At 33.8% G+C, this 21,517-nt stretch overlaps 1 protein-coding gene across 3 annotated transcripts; it reads left to right on the forward strand.

Moving 5' to 3' along the window:
• The first annotated feature begins 344 nt into the window (after positions 1-344).
• Positions 345-21,517, forward strand: LOC134842239 (uncharacterized). 3 transcript variants are annotated; one of them, XM_063858495.1, is made up of 12 exons: positions 345-1,123; positions 8,892-9,050; positions 11,286-11,519; positions 13,971-14,096; positions 15,980-16,081; positions 16,987-17,088; positions 17,392-17,451; positions 18,207-18,293; positions 18,727-18,822; positions 19,004-19,117; positions 19,587-19,690; positions 21,358-21,517. In XM_063858495.1, the coding sequence occupies exons 1-11, from the start codon at positions 379-381 to the stop codon at positions 19,619-19,621; spliced, it is 1,860 nt and encodes a 619-aa protein (XP_063714565.1). In that variant the 5' UTR covers positions 345-378; the 3' UTR covers positions 19,622-19,690; positions 21,358-21,517. The 3 variants fall into 3 exon arrangements, with proteins under 3 accessions (XP_063714565.1, XP_063714566.1, XP_063714567.1); XM_063858497.1 differs by lacking the exon at positions 345-1,123 and adding an exon at positions 3,526-3,595; XM_063858496.1 differs by lacking the exon at positions 11,286-11,519.

Below are 21,517 nucleotides of genomic sequence, written 5' to 3' on the forward strand. Positions count from 1 at the left end.
TCAATTTGTTTAATTTAATGATTCTTATCATAGATCTGGTTGGTTTGACAGCCTATTTTGAATTTTTGTTATTCTTCAGTTGAAAGACGCTGATTCAACTGAAATCCTGCCCATAATTCATTAAGATATTTGTGATAGTTATAGTATATTTTGCATTGAAATTGATATCCGAATTTTCCAGAGTAGAATTCTATTAAATTTTTGCAATAAACAATTGTGTTCTGGATGTCTTTACATTTGATTCAACCGAACTATATTTGAAAATATTTTGTGGAAGACTATGATTTCTTAGAATAAACTCGCTAATTACACTGGATATGCGCGACAAATTAAGACGTTTTTCAGATAGGATTGCTAGTTTTGGCACCCCGGCCATCAATGCTTTCCAGTGCGGGCCCTGGAAGAGAGTGCACGATGTTCTACCTCGGCGCAAGGTCAAGAAAGTCCTCGAGTTACTACATCAATTTCCAAGTCCAGCGCTTGTTTTTGAGCTGGCATAGGCTGAAACTGGAACAACTGATCTTGAACCTACACTCAGGAGAGCTGCAGAAAGTTCTACTTCTGCGGTCCAACGTGGAATCAAATCCGGGGCCAGAGCTTTGTTGCATTTGTAATAAAAAATTTAGTAAGCGACAGAGTGCGGTCTGGTGTCACAGAGGAGGATGGATTCATCTATCATGCTCAGATCTTAAATCTACGTCACAATGGGATAACTGCTATGTGTGTGAAACATGCACATGGTGCATACACGACTCTCAACAAACGAATGACGAAAATATTGAAGATCTTAACCTGCTTCAATGGAGCTGCAATGGCTCAGTGAGCATTGAAATGGCAGAAATCCACCATGAGTCAACTGGCTATAACAGGATAGGCGACACTAATGACCTTGTGGTTTCCAGTAGCCCGACTTTTGGTTCAGATAGCTTAGTTAACGATCACTTTAAAATTGAAATAAAAGAAGAGCCAAATGTGACCCAAGACTTTTGGGTGGCCGATACTTGGACAAGCATAGAAGCTCTGGAATGGATTGTGGAAATTGTCACAAATCTCTATCTAAATTTTGATCTCAAGCAGCGCTACGAAAGATATTGCAATTTAAATGTGGACGATTTTTTTCAAGGTAAGAAGTGGTTGTTATTTGTTCTTAGAAAACGCAAATTGGAAAAAATACGGGGCAAGTTCTTAAATAAAATATTTTAAAAAAAATTAAATGAAACAGTTCAATCAACCAGAGCGGGAAACCTCGCGTACCTCTACTCGTACAAAATGTTTTAAAAGTATTTTGACAGTTTCAATCTTGTTTTTGGATTTTTTTACCCGAATTCCTATCGTTTCAAATGTGACCTATCGGGATTTTAGGCAGCTAGATTTTAAGAGATAGGTGTTGATAATCCGGTTGTTATCTAGGTTGTTAATTAGCTGGACAATTTTGTCTGGGAACCAAATGTCTTGGACACTTTTTGAATTTCGGACAGTTTTGTCCGGGACAAAAATGTCTTGGACACAATTGTCCAGACACGATTTAACCTCTTCAGTTTCGAAGAGGTTTGATATTTGCTCTTCTAAATTACGCGCTCTTTTTAGTAGTTATCTGTGATGGTCTTTGCGTAAGCGCGACTTATTTGAGCTAGGAGCTTTAGTTCAATTTTCACCATACTCAAATCTTCGTAGAAAATTGAGTTTTGGCAACTAGCTAGTGTTTTTTACTTTTTAAGAGCAATAAACGTAGTGAATACTCTTAAATAGGTCTTGGTTATTTTTTTTTTGTTTTTTTTTAAGGAAAAAGTCTTAAAATGCTCTAATAACTACAGATGTTCATTCCTACATTAATGCATTTATGAATGCACTTAGGTATATATGCATATTTTGAGTTCAATTGAATTCATCTGCTGAAAGTGACGTAAATAGCACTCAAAATATGAACGTGGAAATGGTGCGAAAAAAATGAAAAATTTCTAGTTTCGAGAGTGGAATTTAATTTTTAGATTTCCAGCGGAATAAAAACTTTACCTATTGGTCCAGTTTTCTCAAGTAATGTTATTGTTATCAAAAGTCTTAGACATTTTTTCAACAAAGTCAGTTTTTTTTCTGTTTACTTGCGTTCATTATTCGTTTCCAACTGCCACTTGGCTATGTTTGCAGTTGATTTTCTTGGCATTTTCTTTTTTTTTGCTAATCGCGCCGTTTTTACTTGTTAGTGGCGTGCAGATTGCTCTCTTCATGGAAATTTATGGTCTATGTTTGCTTCTAAATCAAGCGAGCTTGCCAGTGTAGTAATATGGTCAATCTACTGTTTTTCAACGTAATTCTCGCTGTAAGTGCTGAGATTAAAAAGCAAACTTAATCCAAATAACCGTTTTTGACTTAAGTTAAGTTCCTTAACCCTCTTGAAAATAATGCCGCCCTTTTCTCAAACGTGGAAAGATATTCTTTCTGGTATTATTTTTCCTACATCTTTTGAAACGCGTCCAGACAATGCAGCCAATAATAGTGACCGCCGCAGTCGCGCCAATGTGTTGCGAGCTTGCCAACAGAAGCTAGGACTCACACGAAATTGAGAGCCGGTTATCGCCGTAAAGCGGCGATGCGCGCGTAACGCGCCCACCGGTGACCTTAAACCGAGAAATAGCTCCAGTTCCGATTTTTTTCCTTTCGAATCTAGCGTTTTGTAAAACTGGCTGAATTGTCTGTATATTTTTGGCTGAATTGTCTGAGTTTTAAATTGCCTTTGGCCTAATTGTCAGTGCGCGGTTTTGAAACTTCATAAATTGTCAATACGATGGACTATATTTTGCGCGTTTTTATGTGCTCGTCCGCGATGCTGGTGAGACTCAAAATAATCGTTTCTTTAAAGGGAGGCGGACTAATTAGCAGAATGGTCTAAGAGCAGAAAAACTTTTAATGATTTATACGGGCTAATTAAAACAATTATCAGACTCGTCTATAATACCAAGAAAATGAATAAATTATACATGAATTGAATAATTTCATCCAGTTTTTTTTATTCTGATGAAAAAATTGCGATTAAATTACTCAAATCATGCATAAAAGATTAGTTTATTTGGTTATAATGCCTATTCTCATATTTTATTTACCGATTAGCTTATAAAAATTAAAGTTTTTCTGCTGTTAGATCCATTCTGCTTTTAGAAAATTCTGCTTATTGACTGGCCACCACTTTAAAACGCTCAGATAATCATTGAAAATGGAATTGAGGCAAGTTAATCGGTCATAATAACCTATTTAAATATTTGGGGTTGTTTTTTTTAGTTCAAAGCAGATTGCAATATATTTTTTTTTGCTTTTTCCTTTTTCGAACAAAAATATATAGCGGGTTTGTGTACAGTTTGAAAGGGATGAAACTGGGCTGAAAATTAAAGAGAAATATTACTCTCAGCGTGAACATGCATTATGATTGATTCAGATATATAACGTTAAGAGATGCAGCTTCACCTCTGTTGAATTATAAATGTGGTCTGAATTTTGAATTTAAAAGGTACTCGTAAACCTTTATTTGCTCACTTTATCATTTCTTGCATGTTGTTCATGCGAGGACAAATTTTCTTACAGAAGTTTTTCAACGCAAAATCAGGTAACAGTACTGCAAAAAAATGCATTCGCGACCTTATAAAACTTCCAAAAACGTTTGAAAATTCGGCTTTTTTGACAAAATTAGAACAATGTACAACAGTCAGAATTTGATGATTTTCTCAATTATCTTCATTCGTTTTTACATTTGCGATCAGCTTAATGTGTAATTACGAACGTTCTTTTTTTCGAACATAACTCGCAAATAAAAGTGTTCATTAAAAGTGTTCACTAATTTGGAATTTTCAATTTAGCGTTGGAAATGCATAGCATCTGTTGTCTGCTTAATTTGTGGCTAGTGTTTGGTACCTATTTAGCTTCTGCGGCTGAGTGTGTCAGTCTCTTAATCTCTAGATCACAGGTTCGAATCTCAGAGGTTGCCGAATTTAAGTAATTCGAGGCTTATTTCTAATTTTTGTTATTGCACTTTGTAGAGCTGTTTTTTGTCGTGTTCTCGCAAGTGTTTTTGAAGCCAAGCTTCGCCTTTGTGTTTAAAGCCTCAGATTAGCAAGCTTTATCAAATGGAAAGAATACTTTTTTTTAGGTTAAAAACTTGTCTAATAGAACTGCTTGATGGCTTGATTTAGAATAATTTCAAAATCAGGGACCTATTCTGCGCGTTTAGTCTGGAGGCAGCGTCCCTGGTTGGCACTACGAAGATCCTGAGTTTGAATCCAATCAGGAAATATAGGGCAAAGTTAGTGGTTCAAGCATTTTTCATTAGAAATAGAACCCTGTGCTATATTTTCATAATGGTACAGTACTAGTAAGTGAATCCCATTTTTTTGTGAGATACGAATTTTCCGGTCTTTTCATTCTCATTGCAGTAATTAATGGAGCCTTGTCTTAATTGTTTGCCTATGCGTTTTGCACACATTCAACTTTTTCCTATTCTTCGCATTTTTTTGCGGTTTGACATGTGATTTCTTTTTAAATTCAGTTCATTTCGTTTGTTAAGAAGTGTGAGAACTCCACTATCGAGCTGCATGGTGTAAAAATCTTTAAAAAGCTAAATAATTTCTACAGGGTGTTCCAAAACCTATGAGATTTTTGAAAAGACTGTCATTTTTGACTGAAATGCCGTGTGAGTCTGATTTTTCGCAGGGTGATAGATGAAATGTGGAATTTTGAGAATCCGTGAACGAATAACAATTTGGAGAAACACAATAAATGTTTTGCTCCATTTTCTTGATTTTCAATCATGCTTCATTGAATTGTTCACGCCTTTTTCTTCAATCTCGTTCATTTTATCAAAGAAATGAAATTCAGTGATTAGAAGCGCAAATTCATTATCCTCCAGTTTGCAAAAGGATTATCAGCATCAAGGCGAAATCATAGGCCTTTTCTGGTTCAGAGATGAAATAGGAGACCAATAACGGTCAACCAAGTTGTTTATCTCAACTTGCTCAGGAGCCAAGTATGTCCCCTTGTGGAACACCGGCGAGATATTAGGAGACTTTGGTTCCAACAAGACGGCGCAACATGCCATACAACCCGTCCAGTATTACAGTTTCTACAGACTGTTTTTGGTGACAGCATTATCAATCGTCATTTCCAAATTCCTTGGCCCGCTCAAAGCCCAGACCTTAATCCTCTGGACTACTGGTTCTGGGGTTATGGTTGTGCTGCAATTCATCGCGAAAACCCCAGGACCACTGCCGAACTGATCACTAGCGTTGAAAGTTTTTGTCGTGGGATCACATATGATCAGATTTCAGCTGCTACTGCCTCAGTTCACAAGCAAATGATCAAATGTCAAGAAAATGGCGGGAAACATTTCCAACATCTCTTGAAATGAATAATTTTTACTTAAAAATTTCCACATCTCGTCTATAACGTGTTAAATTATCAGGTGTCCACGTCAATTCAGTTAGAAACGACAGCCCTTTCATAAGTCTCATAGGTTTTGGAACACCCTGTAGTTACAAAAATTGATATTGGAATTCTGAGTGGAATAATTATATCATATATTGATCCAGTTTTTTCATTTTGGATTAGTGTTATCAAAATTTCAATCAGAAAAATTTCATGCAATTCACATCGCTTCAAAATGCTTTCAAAGAGTTATAATTTGGTTTCTTGGAAGCTCGAAAATTTGTAGTTTTACAAAAAAAGTATCAATTGTTCTTTTTTGTCTCCTGATGTTAATTGGCACTTAACTGTATTTGAGCATATTTTGAGCTTGTCAAATGTGATCATTTGAATCCTAATTAAGTTTTCTGCTCCCGAAGTTTTTGGAAAATTTTGAAAAATGTTCAATTTTTTCTGCAAATTTTCTGTATGCCTGGATACTACTGGCATATTTTCCTCTGTCATCAAACTTGCGAGATCAAGTGGCTTATGAATGGGAACTAGTCTTTTATCCCGTAATTAATTTTTCTTACACACTTTATTGTTCTTCTCTACTTTATTCTCTTCTCTTTACAAATCTTTTCTATATTATCGAACCTCAACAAACTGCAGGTTCCTTCCAACTTGGTGTACAGGTAACAGCGTCGCCTTTGCATCCTAATATCTTGGTTTTGAGTTTTTGAGTATGTATGCAATATGCAATGATTTTTTTTCTTAGGTTTTTGTTCGTTCGCTCAAGTTTTTTCGGCTTAATTGCCAAATCACGTAGTTTGCCTGTGCTGTAAGCAACCTTCATTTTAGCTGCAAGTGCAATTGTTGTTTGTTGAATTTTCAGGTGAGACTTGAAACTTTCAAAGTTTTTTTAAGAGTAATGAACGAAGTTCAGTGCATTACTATTGTTAAAAGTAAGGCAAACTCCACTCTCGAACAGCAGTGTAAAGATCACGAAACACGTGATCGACTTCTAATTTCGAAAATAAAAGTTTTGCCTATTAATCCAGTTTTCTCAAATTGGGTTAATTTTTACAAAAAAAAGCGTTTATTATAAATTGTTCTTCAAATTCAAATATCTTTAGGGCCATCTATTTTTTTTCTTCGAAATTCAAAACTGAAGGTTTTTAAAAAATAAGTCAGTTTTTATTTTCAGTTTCCTTGCGGCGTTCATAACTCTTTTCCACCTGTAAGTTGGCTGTTTTTATGAAATCAAATTTTTTTGCGGCTTAACTTATGTCTGCTCAAAAATTGTCGGCTGTGTCTCCTCTTCCGTTGCTTAACTTTTGTTCCGTTGCTTAGTATTTTTATTCAAATGTCTGACTTGTCAGCCTTGTGAATTTCTTTCGAGACAAACGAAATATAAATTTTAGAAGACTTAATTCAATTGGTGTGAAATTCAAATTCAAAAGAATGAGTATTTAGAAACTATTTTTAGTGGTATTATTCAATTTTGTTCAGAATCTATTTATATCTATCTATCTATCTATCTATATATCTATCTATCTATATCTATCTCTATCTATCTATCTATCTATCTATCTATCTATCTATCTAGCTATCTATCTATCTATCTATCTATCTATATCTATACTATATTTAAATGCGAGTGACAGCTATCTCCCATGTTTAAGCATTATAGTTTTGCATTTTTAACAAGAGTTTTTTCATATTTAAGCTATATCATATATCGCAATGCTTAAGAAAATTTTTAAATTAGTTTTCCGCAAGGTCATTAATTTTCAGTAATTTTTTGCGAGGCCAAATTATGTCTGTCTGTCTGTATACCTGCTTTTTAAATTAATTTGATTGTCTGTCTACCCGTCTCCTACTTTTTTTTAAACTTTCAGATATCTATTAGCCAAAATATATATAAATCCGGACTTCACTTTCTCGCCATTTTAAGGCTTTTTCAACGCAATTTTTTTGCATGCTAAACAAAAGAATTGTTTCACGTTTAAGCTATATCGTATATTGCTATGGTTAAGGTTTTTTATCGACTTTCCAGTTTAAATTCAGTTTTTATTTCATCAAGTTTGAACTTATCAACCTAATAGTGTGATGTTGTCAGAGTTTTCCCAGGTTTTGCGATTCTGGGCTCCGTATATGAATAACCAAATCCTTTTAGTTTACGAGATAGGCGATTTTCGAGATTTTTCAAAAATTTCTAGAAAAATTAGTTGAAAAATTTCTCAATTTTTGAAATTCTCACCCTGTAGTTAGGTGCTGTCAGGTTACTCTCAGGGATTGCGAATCTTGCCTCCAAATCTCACTTCTCAAATCCTTGTAGTTTTCGAGATATGACGTTTTTTAAGGTTTTTTCAAAAATTTTTCAAAAATTTAGATTTTAAAAATGCCAAAATATTGAAGATCTCATTCCTGTTGTTGGATATTGTGAGTGTACTCTCAAGAGTTGCAAATTGTGCCTCTGATTATGGCTGCTCAAATCCTTGTAGTTTTCGAGATGTGACGTTTTTTAGGATTTTCTCAAAGTTTTTCAGAGAACGTAGATATAAAAAATTTCACATAACTTGAAATTACCATCTATGTAGTCAGACTCTGTCAGGATACTCTCAGGAGTTGGGAATTTTGCCTCCAAATATGACTGCTCCAAACCTTGCAAATTTCCAGATATGACGTTTTTTTTTTTCAAAGTTTGAAATTCCTAACCTGCAGTTGGGGGTAGTCAAAGTAATCTCATTAGTTTGCAAATTTTCAAGGGGGTTGTAATCTCAAGGGGTTGCAAATTCGGCCTCGAATCAAAAATGCCCAAACCTTTTTAGCTTAAGAGATTAGTTGATTTTTGTGATTTTTATGGAATTTTTCAGAAAACTTAAATTACAAAATGATTCCTAAAGTGAAATTCCAAACCCTGTAGTTGTGGGCTGTCAGAGTACTTTCAAAGATTGTGAATATTGCCATCAAATAAGATTGCCATCAAATAAGACTGCTGACATCAAATCTTGGTAGTTTTCGAGAGGTGAAATTTTTTCTGGTTCACAAAAAAAATTTTTTTTAGAAAACTTAAGGTGAAGTTTCTCAAAATTTGAATTTTCCATTGTTGTAGTTGGGTTTTATAAGAGTACTCTCAAAAGTTGCAAATCTTGCATCCAAATGAGACTGCTCAATTGCGTTTAATTTCCCAGATGTGACGTTTCTTAGTTCATTCTAAATTTTTCGAAGAATTTATATAGAACTTCACAGAATTTTATGGTTCTTCAAAATTTGTATAAAAAAATTTGAATAAAAACTTTGCAAAATTTGGAATTAGGAACCTTGTAATTGGGTGCTGTCTGAGTACACTCAAAGAATACAGATCTTATTTTCAAAATATGCGGTTTATTATGAGTACCGGAGGTGCGTTACACGCTAGTTTTGCTGAAAATGTTTTTCGACAGGGATCAAATATCATACCAGTTTCTTTTAAAAAAATTATTAGATAAGCTGTTCTGTTTTAGACGTGGAAATTGATGTCTCAATTGGAGACATACACGAGAGCATGGATAAATTAGTGTTCTTCTGGCCAAAAAGAATATACATGTATGAGCTCCTTCTCATACATCAAAAAAGGCGTGAACAGCAGGACGAAGATGAGCAATCGGATCCTGAGGATTACGGTAAGAAATGGAAGAATCCTCCCTTGCTAAAAGGCATCTAGTAAAAAAAATCGACCCCTTAAAAATAATTCATTCAACAGTTACTAGCAGTGATGAGCATGTAGAAAAGGCTATTTAAATTTCTATTTTGCTGACTAACTGCAATTTGCAAATTCTATCGTTAATTTATTTTTGAAAAGGTAACTGGACACTTTACCCTATTCCGATGTACTCTGTGATTGATACAGTTTTATCCTTTATAACACTAGGTATTAGGGACATGTATAGAAGGGTTATTGTATTTGAGTTCTACCACGTAGACTCAATTTCGATCTCAGTTGATAATCCGAGCTCTTTGCGGACTCGATTTTGATTGAAATTTTAGCATTTAGAACAGTTTTCAAACCCCAATATAGGTAGTCAAAAAGAACACACAGAATATTCGTATTATTTAGTTTTTTACACTAGCAAGCTTGCGAGCGTTAGTGTATTTCTACGAACCTTCTTTTTTTTCTAACCTAACTCGCAAATAAAAGTATCCATTAAAAGTGTTCATTTATTTGGTGGTAATTTTGCAAAAATCACGCTCTGTACTATTGGAAATTTCATAGCATCTGCTCTCTGCTTTATTTGTGGGTAGTGTTTGTGATTAAGTAAGTGTCCATGGCTGAGTGGTTAGTATGTGAGACTCATAATCTTAGGTAGCAAATCGAACCCGAGGCGTAGCTGAGTTTCTTTTCTAATTTGAGGCTTATTTCTACTTTTACAAGAAACATAATTTAAATTATATGGTAAGTATCGCTGCAAAATTGCAAAACACATTTTTCGAAAACTTGAAATAAATTCTGTAGGTGGGAGTTGTCGGGTTAAAAAATTCAATTTAAAAAACGTAACAAAAATTGATATTCTCAACACTATTTTGTGTACTGTCAAGGATTTTGCAGGAAGTTTATATATGGACTCAAATTATGACTGCTTAAAACTGGTGACTTTTCCAGAAATGACGTTTTAATGATTTTTCGTAATTTTTCAAAAGTGATAGATTTCATTAAAATAAAATTTTTTCAAGTTTTGAAATTGTCGACGCATTGGTTTGGTGGGGCGAAGTCAAGTTTTTACCAGCAGTTGCAGATGTGGCCTCCATCCTAATATTATTGCTCAATTTTTTTAAGTTCCGAAATTGACTTTTTTGATGTTTCAAACATTTTCAACTAAGAAAAAAGTAGTTTTTTAAAATTAATTTCGTAGAATATATCTATTGGTGGCATCAAATGATATACGTAAGTGTTAATGAAACGAAACAACTAAGTTAAATAAAAGTCTCATATATGTTTTCAGTGATTTTGCCAATGAAGTCGTTTGATATGGAAAGTCCAGTTGTATGCTAATGGTCAATTTCGGATTTAGTTTCAAATACAAAGATCTGAAGTTTTGGAGATTTGACCATTTTAGTTTAAAAAGAACCTTAGTTCAAACTTTTTTATCGTTCAATTTTTGAAATAAAAAAGCACTGTTAGATGCACAGTCTATTGTTACAGCTGCATTCATTTCGTTGTTTTCTCATTAATTATATATAAGCAGTTTTCACGTTTTGTATCTGTTTGAGGCACCGGAGGTGCGTTAAACCCTAGTTGCCTATTAAGTTCACTGTCTGGATCAGACCCGTCTCCTTGTAGTTCACCAAACTTGGATATCATCGCCAAGTGAACATACTCACAAAGTGTTCGTTGGCCGGTCGCACATCAGAATGTTGGTGCAAGAAGATGCTAAAACTGAGCAGTAACGTAAAAAAAAAACAATTCAATGCCCGTTCGCTCTGTCAATCCTTATCGGGCACATCGAAATGACGCAATAGTACGAAGACTTAGCTTTCTCGATGGCGGGGTTGAAGGTACTGAGAGTCCTTTTTTGCGACCGCAACAATATGAATGCCCAATTTGAAAATCGGATCCGCAGAACCTACTAGCTGACCAGTATAGCGTTTTTAATCATACGTGAGTGGTTTTGAGAGATAGTTGTGCTTCACTTCATAAATTGCTTTAGGAAATTAAAAATGGCCATCAAAAAAGGTTTCTTAAATTGGCAAAAATTCCAATTCCTAATTCACAAAATTAAAACTGCTCATCACTGTTTGCTGATAAATAATAATTCCCATTCTGCATATATGATGGTTTCTTTTGGGAGTAATGTTTAATAGTTTGAATTATTAATACTGTTTCTATCTGTATTTGCATCAAGAAATTTATTAATAATTAGGATCAAGACGGTATCAAGATGCTATCAATTATTATCGATATGAGAGACTACTTATATCCAAGCGCGATTCCAAGCGAAAAACAAAACAAAACAGTGGCTTTTTGGTGAGAGAAAAACCGAGAGTAAGCCTCAAATTCCGCTGCCTGTTGGGTGATACGACATGGAGAGCAAGAAACAAGGAAAGAGCTCGAAAAAGGAAGCACCAGTTCTTTTCTGTGCCATATCGACACATGGGTACGCACAGGTTACTTTTCGGCGGTTTCTTTACTTAAGCAGATGCGTGAATGGGTTGGAAAATTTTGTCTACCTTGTGGACCAACCATGTTGATTTTAGAGCTGTGTGAAAACGAAGAAGACCGCAAAAGCGTGTAATAAATAACTTTTGATCAAGGCTTTATGTGCATATACAAGTTATAGGACTATAATGCCAAAATTGCACGACCTGATATAGTTTTCAAGTTGTCTTATTTGTAATGAAGGAGTTAAGGGGATCAAATCTGCAATCGTTTTTTCTGAAGTATTTTTTATTGATTCAGTTTTTGTACCGAAATTTGAAAATGGGGCTGAACTTTGTATTCGGCTGTGTTTTAGTTTTTTCCGTGCAAAATCAGGTACCACAACTTATCATTGGAGTGAATCGAATGATATATCATATTAAATCCCTTTCAGATGTGATTCGAACCACAAAAAGTATCCAAAAAGTTTTCCTATTCAAAAACATTTTTTAAAAATTTTTTCCAATTTTTTTGTGGAAAATTGTTGTCAAATGTATCTAATTTTTTTTTGCTATCGTAGTTCTAGCTTCTAGTTTTGATCCTCTCCACTCAAAAAATATAAAACGACGCAATTTGAAACAATAAGAAACTTATGTAGATTCTTAAGAATATAGTCGGAACATTCTGTGATACTTGAACAGCAACCGGCTATCCTTGTCTCTAATTGGGTTATTTTAGTTTAAAAAATGTTTCAAGATTTTTCAAATTCAAAGATCTTTTATGCTGATATATTTGTTTCTTTGAAATTCAAAATATTAGAAATGTCCAAAAAAATTTCGGTTTCCTTGAATTCAGTGCCATTTTTGACGGTCGATGAACGTATTGAAGACTTTTTTTTATAGATCGAGTAAACAGTCTTAAAATGCTCTTATTACTACAGATATGCATTCATACAAATTAATGCATTTATGAATGCAATCTTCGAGTTAGTTCATTTTAATTTTATCTGCTCAAAGTTGGTTAAATTGCAATTTCAAATAAGAAGTGGAAATAGCCCGAAAAACGAAAGACTTCTAGTTTCGAAAGTGTAATTTATTTTTATAGATTTGCCAGAGGAATAAAAATTTTTCCTAATGATCCAATTTTGTCAAATTTAGTTAATTGTATCAAAGAAGTGGCTAACATAAATTTCTCTTGAAATTCAAAGAATGTGTTTAAATTCGAAAGTTGAAGTTTTTTATAAGTCAGTTTTTTATCTGTTTTCTTCCGTCAGTTGTTTTTCTTTTTTCTTTAAAAAGTCACTCAAGTCAGTTTTGATTCTGTTTTCTTGCGTTCATTGACTCTTTTCAACCTCTTTTCCAATGTTCTTTTTTTTACTACAACTTTTCTGCCTGTGTCATACATGAATCTACGTTTTGATATACACTTTCAATGTTTCAGCATTATATTCATTGAAACGATTTGGATTGCACTGCATATTTCATCAAAATTTTTGTTATGTCAGTATTGTAGATTTTCCGAGATGTGTCGGAGCATTAAAAAACTAATTTTCATTTTTTTTTTTTGCGTCTCCGGGGAATATTTAAAAACTTAAAGTATTGAAATTATTCACCGTTTATTGCGTTTTTAATTTGCGTTTTTTGGTGGGTGTTTCCTCCTTAAGCATAGTTTGGCGACATGGAAACCTTGAAAAAATTTATTTGGTCGACTAAAAATGAATGTCGTGAAATAGTACCCGAGGAGATTGAGGGAGTGAAACCTTAAGATGGTTTACGTCCCCCTAAATGGGCCCCTGCCTCTTTGTATCATTTATTTGCACCAGTTTTAAGAAATTTAAGAAATTTTTTTACCGAAAATTTTTTTGTTTGCTCTTTACAAGTTTACATTGTATAAGCTGAATTAGTATAGTTAATTTGTTTCTGAAGACTGCAAATTTTTTAAGAGTAATGAACAAAGTGAAGACTTATATAATTCTTGCTGATTTTATTTCTGTTTTTTTCAGGAAAAGTTTTTAATGAATACAGAATATTGATGCATTTATTAATGCATAATGCACTTAGGTATATATGCATTTTTTGAGTTCAATTGAAATTCATCTGCTGACAGTGACGTAAATAGCACTCAAAATACGAACGTGGAAATTGCGCGAAAAAACGTGAGCGATTTCTAGTTTCGAAAGAGTAATTTAATTTTTAGATTTCCAGCGGAATAAAAACTTTACCTATTGATCCAGTTTTCTCTTGTCGGCTCATGTTATAAAAAAAACGCCAATACTAAATTGTTCTAAAATTTCAAAGAGCTTAAAGGACATTTTTTTTCTTTGAAATTCCAAAGTTCAAATTCGAAAGTTCAAAAATTCAAAGAGCTTAAAAGGTATCTATTTTTTTCTTTGAAATTCCTCAGTGTTTTTTTTGTTAACTTGTGTCCAGTACTCTTTTTCAATCTTCGATTGGCTATGTTTTCTTTATAGGTCGGAAAAAGAGGAGAAAAAAAGTAGAAATGGCGAATTGCAATATTGAGCAGAATTCATGCGAGCAGCATAATGATATTCGAGTTTCAAATGAGCGAGAGGACATAACGACAACTGAAACTGCAGGTTAGGCAACTTGTTTTTCAATGCTTCAAACAAGATTAGTACCCTTCATAGACAAGGGACGAAAACGGCATTCGAGCATTTCAGTTCTTTTTGGAGAACCGCCATTGCAGCCCGAGGACGTAAATGCATTTTTTTCGGTATTTTCCGGAATGGAAAATGCTGCCTCACTCTCGCCAAATCGGGTTCGATCATTTTGGGCCACGGACCACTGACCTTATGACGTAGAATCCGAAACTCAAATCATTTCTTCACATCTGGCCGGAATGTTTTATTTTGTTCTGCACTAAGCTCGCTGACATAGATTTTTTAAGAGTAATGAACGTAGTGAAGACTCTTATAAAGCTCATTTTTTTCAGGAAAAAGTCTTAAAATATTGACGCACTTACATATATATGCACTTTTTGAGTTAAATTGAAATTAATCTGCTGAAAGTGACGTAAATAGCACTCCAAATACGAACGTGCAACTGGCGCAAAAATTTAATTTTTAGATTTCCAGAGGAATAAAAACTTTACCTGGTGATCCAGTTTTCTTAAGTTGGGTTAATATTATCAAAATAGTATAAATGTCACATAAATCCAAAGATTGTTTACTGTAGCCTATTTTAAAGCGTAGATCGGTGGAATTATTTTTCATGTTCGTTTGCATAAAAAGCTATGCAATCGATTCATTAGGTAATATTAATAATAAATTGAGAGAAAAAGCCGATATGAAAGACCTTTAACCAATTTACCAGGACACAAATCGTCAAACATGTAAGTTAGATAATACTGGTTTTTGTTTCGAATTTCAAAAAATTTCAGCGTATAAGGTAGCAGAATAATTTTAAGTACAAGTTTTGTTTGACGAAAACTCTTGTCAACTTTTTGTAAAGCAATATACATTAACTCATTTTATTCCGTCAAAGCGGAAAATTTCAATTGCAGTTTACTTGATTTCCAGTTAAATGATAATTTTGATTGGATTTTATAATTTTTTGCGTTTGATTTTGCGAAAATGATTTGTTTCTGGCTGGCTCATAAATCCCAATGTATTTTGAAAACCATCGCGTTATCTAAATACTAATTAGTAACAACTCAAATATGAACTAATTAACATTAAATAATAGTTCAGTAGACTACAAGCAGATATCAGAATATTAGCTGTATTGTAACCAGAATTGACATTAAGAGTCGATTAAATTAGATCAGACTCTTATAGGTTGTGATGATTTTTTTCGGCTATGAGATAATAAGTCTAAATGGACCAGATGGGTCCCATCAAAGTTTCAACTAACTTAATTTCACTATTGTAAACTGCTTATTTTTTATCCGTTCCGTTATGCGAGCCGTCCTCCCCTCTTTGATTGCTTACAATGACCTTTTTCGAGATTTTATTGCTATCGCCGGTACGTTTATTCATAATGTATGAAAATCGAGAAAATTTTCAAAACAAAATAAACATCGAAAAGGAGTGTTTTTTGCTGCTTTTGTTTTCTAAATTGCCTATTTTTTTTCTTGAAGAGAAATGGAATGAGGTCAAAAATGCCAGAAAGAGATGTACCGATTGCAAATTCAGCGTTAAAAGTCTAGTAGAATCAAACTTTATTTTTGTCCAATTCAGTCTGAAACTCTCACAGTCCTGTTTTTCTCAACGGGGAGAAATCTAAAAACACTTTAGTAGGGAAATCACGAATAATAGTGATTTTCATATCAACCCTAACTTGTCGAGTTTTCTTTGTGGTAGTCATAAAATGGTTTGGAAAAATTGAAAAAACACGGACGTTACGTCATATTTCGTTCCCATTTTTGGATAGTGGTCGCAACAGTAAACGAACGTAGTACACTACAAGCAGATATCAGGTTTTTCGCTAACTAGTAGCGAGTATTGCTGTTATGTTTTAGGCGCTGATCTACGGGATGTTGCATCGGCTCAAATGGATCCCTCTTGTAATCATTTATCTTCAACTCAGGAATTTGAGATCAACCCTCGTCAACGCGATAAAGGCAAGATTTTCTCTTTTAAACGTCAAATAAATCCAAAGATTATTTTATTACAGTATCTTTTAAAGCATTTATCGATGAAATTATTTTTTTACGTTTGATTGAATCATTTTTAGGTTTTCGATCATTTTCTTATATAAAAAGCTTTGCAACCTATTTATCAGGTAGTGCTTAAAATAAATTGAAAGAAAACCCGACACGCCCCCATACCAATTTACCAAGCCTCAGTTCCTCAAAAACGTGAATTCGAATGCTCAAACATGTTAATTAGAGCTTTGTACTTTAGAATAATACTGGTTTTTGTTTCGAATGCCAAAATTGGTCAGCATATAAAGTAGCGGAATAATTTGAAGTGCAAATGTTTGTTGACGAAAACTCTTGTCAAATTTTGTGAAGCAATGTTCATTTACGCATTTTAAAACGGAAAAATCCAAGCGTAACGAGATTGGTTACGAAGATTCGATTCGCGTAGTTCAGACTCTTCTAGCCCGTGATGATTTTTTGTCGGATATTTTCAGGAATGGTCCTGAAATTAGTTCAGGCTCAAATTTACTTTTTCGTTGTTTGAATTTTGCTTTATTTGAAAGTTCTGTTCATTCTCTTTGTTAGATGGAATGCAAACTACGCTATCGAACACCAAAAGTGTTTAGGTCACAAATCATGATCGACTTTCAATTTCAAAAGTTGATTTATTTTTTCAGATTTTGCAGCGGAATAAGAATTTTTCTATTAATCCATTATCCGGAAATACGGTTAATTTTATCACAAAAAATGTCAATCATATATGGTTTTTTAACTTCATAGAGCTTTAAGGCCATTGTTTTTTTGATATTCAAAATTTTGTATTTTTTTATATCTGCGTCTATTGACAATTATCCAAGTGTTTATTGGCCATGTTTTTGTTTTAGGTGCTGAAATACAGAATTTTACATCGGCTCAAATTAATCTCTCTGAATATCATCCATCTGTGACTCAAAAATTCCAGAGCAACTATCTCCAACGTGATGAAGGCAAGTCTTTTCTTTCATACATCAACCACGCTATTTCAAATTTTGTCAAATTTAGAAAAATGCTGATTTTTGTTTCGAATGCCGGAGTTCGTTAACATAAGCTTTGGTAGAATAACTTATAGTGCCGTTTTTTATGGGGATATCTTTCACTTCAGTTAATAAATTTAATTTGTTTGCAGTTAATTTAATCCATCTAGACCGGTAGCTTTTGAAACAGACTTCACAATTTCTTTTACTTGAGAGTCTATGTTTTTAGATATAATTTTCCAGTAATTTTGTTGTCTAGAGCATGTTTTTTTGCAGGTGTTGATCAGCAAGAAGTTCTTTTGCCTCACAGTATCTCCTCAAATCTACACGATGAAGGTATCTGTTTCTTTGTAAAACGTTTTTTGAAATCAGTGAAATGGTTTCTGATTTTCTGAAGTGTCAATGGACGAAATGAAGGCACTTTTTTAGGTTGTGCAGTTTTTCAGGAAAGTTGTTCACGCTCAAATTTGGTCTTTCGATGTTTGACTTTTTTTAGATGAATTCAAAATCATGCGCTAAAAAATCAGTCTGTTGGCTATATATATATATATATGAAGGAATGAAAGGGCCGTGTTTTTTCAGGGCTTTTTTCACGAAAAATTGAATTAATTTATCCAATTCCGGCTGTCACGACAGATTTGAGTGAGTTTTATTGAGATCCCAATCTTACTTTTCTGTTTTTACTGAAGCCTATCCCCGCTTTGTTTTTGCCCCGTAATAATCGGAGCCTTTTGAACGGTGTTCCAGAAAGCATAATTCTCATCGTACTTTGTGATTAAAGTATGCATGTTACCATAAGAATGAAACATCCACATGCATGAATGTTTTATTGAGCCGCTCTGACAATTATGAGGAAGCTCTCCGACAAAGGCAAGCCAGTAATTCAAGATCGATTGCAAAATCTTTTTTCCGTCTATTTTAAAAAAAATTGGAACGTTTTGCTCCTAATTTATTGCTTCTAATTTATTGCCTTTTTGGACACAAAAATCAAAAATAAATCACATGAAAGTTGCTTTTGAGTTTTTGGCGAAATATCAGGGCCAGTAGATCGGTTGTTTTTATGATATTAAACATGCATGGATTTATTTTAGTCGGCATTCAGCAGCAAATTACATATCATACAGTTTCTCCCTCCAAGTGCAATTCCGCTGAACCTCAACGACATCGACGAAAAAATGGTAAGCTTTTTGTAAGCTTCTTGAGTAGTAGCGAAATTCTGCTCTGTTTCCTAAATAAATTATTTTTGTGCAAGTTTTGTAACAGTCCATCGTTCGAAAGATTATCTTTTTTTTCTGACCTTCATAGTCTAAGTTGGTGGAGTCTAAGTTTTATCAGGTTTCCCAGCGAATTAAAAAGTTTACTTGTTGATCCAGTTTTCTCACAGAGGGTTTGTTTTGTCAAAGCAGTGTTAATCATAATTTATTTTAGAAATTCAAAGAGCTTTAAGGTCATCTATTTTTTCTTGGAAATTCGAAACAAGTCACAATTGTTTTGTTTACTTGCGTTCATTGACTCTTTTCCAGCTTTTTGTTGGATATATTTGCCTCTGTCAATAGGTTTAGTGTGGTAACTCAAACTCTTCTTGGTGGAAATAAAGTGTATCTGTTTTAGTGCTGAAATCCAACATTCTGATTGCAGACCAAAAGAAACCAAAAGAAGCTGAAGAAAAGCATCCATATCTCAAAAAATTAAAATTTCATCCTTTTTGTAAGTATGGTTTTTATTGAATAAGCAAAATTACGTAATTTGTTTATGATTGATGTCATTGGGGACTGATTGAACTCGTGAAAATTTAACCTGAAGGTAAATAGCTAGGAAAAGAAAAAGAATTATGTATTCTGTTGTTATACTGAATCTCATGTTATTCAGTAAGTACGGCTTTGTTTAGGCGTCTTGAAGCAGCCTGGTCGTCCCGAAGTTTCCTTGGGTTTTGATATAGATCGACTTCGACAACAGGGTAATGAAAAAAGAGACGACAATGAAATGCTTCCTCCCACTACTAGTACGTAATTTTCCCGAATTGAATAGTCGATTTTTTTTTGTAAATTTGTGTAAATGAATGATTTCAAAATTGTGGTTAGTTCTTTTAAAACTTAAGATTCACACAAGGTTTTATAGGTGGGCGAGGATATAATAAATTCAAATAAAAATCAGGGAGGATCTAAGATTTGCTTAACGTGTGAGGGGTTGAAGTTTTTGGTGGTCCATTCAAATACATTTTCTGAACTTTCCTAAAGCTAGCGCCTTCAGAAAATTTTTTGGGTTGGCTGGCCATAATTGATATCTTAAAATGGTACCAAAGGGTCCCCTTTGGATGATAATAATGTCAGATTTGAGATGAGGAAGCGGGCGTTCGCATCTCTGTCCTTCCAACTCTAAATCTATTAGAAATGACACTAACGTGATTTGTGATTCGAATAATCTTGCAGTTTCTTCTACGTAAACTGATATGATTTTGACCGCTGTTTTAGATATTGAAGTTCCTTCGGTTGTTTTTCTCGACTGACAGAACAGTTCCTGAGCTTTTGAGCGCAATTCTTCGGATAGATCAGGTGCAGAAAATGGTAATTATCAGGTAAGTTTTCCAAGCTGTTAATTGAATAACCGAACCAATCCGTTCAGTTTAAATTGTTCATGAAAAGAATCAGTTGTTAATGTACGAAGGAAATTTTAGTTTGATTGGGGCATGTGGTGTATTAGGCTTTTTTCAGGAAAAGCGCTTGAAATTTCACCTGTCCCAATTTGAATTCTGTTTTTGTTAGCTCGCATTCTAATTCATTGCACTTGCGAGAGCAAATGTCGTGTAATGGGGAACTAGACTTTTTCTTCCGTGAAACTTTTTTTGCCGCTGTTAGCTCTTGCGCAGCTAGGTTTTTCTTGTGCTGTTAGCTCTTTTCCTTCTAGTTGCAAATGCTGTTGATTTACTCCTGTACTTTACTAATTTACTAGCCCTGAGTTTGTATGTTTAACCTTTTTTGTTTTTTTCTCCTTAGAACTTTATTCGGCCTTCTTGGTTTTGTCTTATGTTTAATCAGCTCAGTCAACTAATTTTATGTCTTTTGTAGGGCAGAAATTGATTTTATTTTGAAAATTATTTTAGGTCTGCTGTCTCCCTGCTGAATCCCTACAACTGTTTCTTACAACAATTGTATGCGGCATTTGTTTTGTTTTTGTCTCAATGGTCATCTATCATGTTTTGTTGGCTTAGTTGCCACTCGGTAAATACTAAAAGCTTATTTAATGCTGATAGTTTTTTCTCGACTTTTTCTGAATTTGGATTTTTTGAAACTTAGTTGATTCCGTCTTCTTTGCTGTTCGCTAGCCCTAGCTTGCGATGCTACGCTTGCGTTGAATGGCAAGTGAAGCCAAGCTCCGCTTCAACTCTGTGATTAGAGTTGGAAGGAAAAACTGCTCTTTATTAAGAAAAATGCGTAGGGTGAAAAACGATTGAGTTTTATTTTCGAAAACGGGTTTTCATTGTACGATTTCGAAGCGATATAAAATATTTATTTTCGGCCAACTTTTTTCAAGTAGGGTCTGCTTTATCAAGAAATATGTCAGTGATAAAATATTTCTGAAATTCAAGTAATTTCAAATAAAAAGATTGAGCATACTAAAATTGACTGCCAACCTAAGTTACTGTCTTCTTTTCGTTCATTGACATCTCAACTTAAGATAATTGTGATTCAAATATTTTGATAACAGTAGTTGCAAAGATTATAAGGTCTAAGAATTCATCTTTATCATTTTTTTTCCAGTTTCTTTCTTTTTTTTTGGTAAGATAACTTTGTTCAAAAAATTTTTGCTACTAGCAGAACACCGGGTAATCAAGTAGTTTTTTTAAGAGTCGAGGAGACTTTTACATAAGTTTTTATTATTTTTGAAGTTTTTCTCATTAATAGTCTTAAAGTTTTTTCCAGCTTAAGTTTATATTTTCTCGGTTTGATTTATTAAAAACTTGATCGACTTCCAATTTCAAAAATGGATTTTAATTATCAGAGTTCCCAGCGAAATAGAATGTTTACTTATTGAACCAGTTTTGTCAAATTGGGTTAATTGAATCCAAAAAATGTCACTGATAAATTGTTCTGGAAACTCAAAGAGCTAAGGACCATCTGTTTTTTCTTTGAAAGTTGTTTTTTCTTTGAAAATATATTTTTTTCTGTGTACTTGCGTTCATTGAGTCTTTTCCAACTGCCTGTTGGCTATGTTTGATATTGCATGACAACTTCAATGTTTCAGACTTGGAGAGACCTAAGCTCAGTTCACTCAGAAGGTGCAATATCACTGGAAACAAAATACGGAAAACTTAGCCACTACCCTGATAGTTATCTAGAACTTTCGTTTTCTATTTGTTCTTTTTGAAGTTAAATTTAATGAGATATTGAAATTTCAGAAAATA

Source organism: Symsagittifera roscoffensis, chromosome 3 (genome assembly GCF_963678635.1).
Source record: "Symsagittifera roscoffensis chromosome 3, txSymRosc1.1, whole genome shotgun sequence".
Taxonomy (NCBI): domain Eukaryota; kingdom Metazoa; phylum Xenacoelomorpha; order Acoela; family Convolutidae; genus Symsagittifera; species Symsagittifera roscoffensis.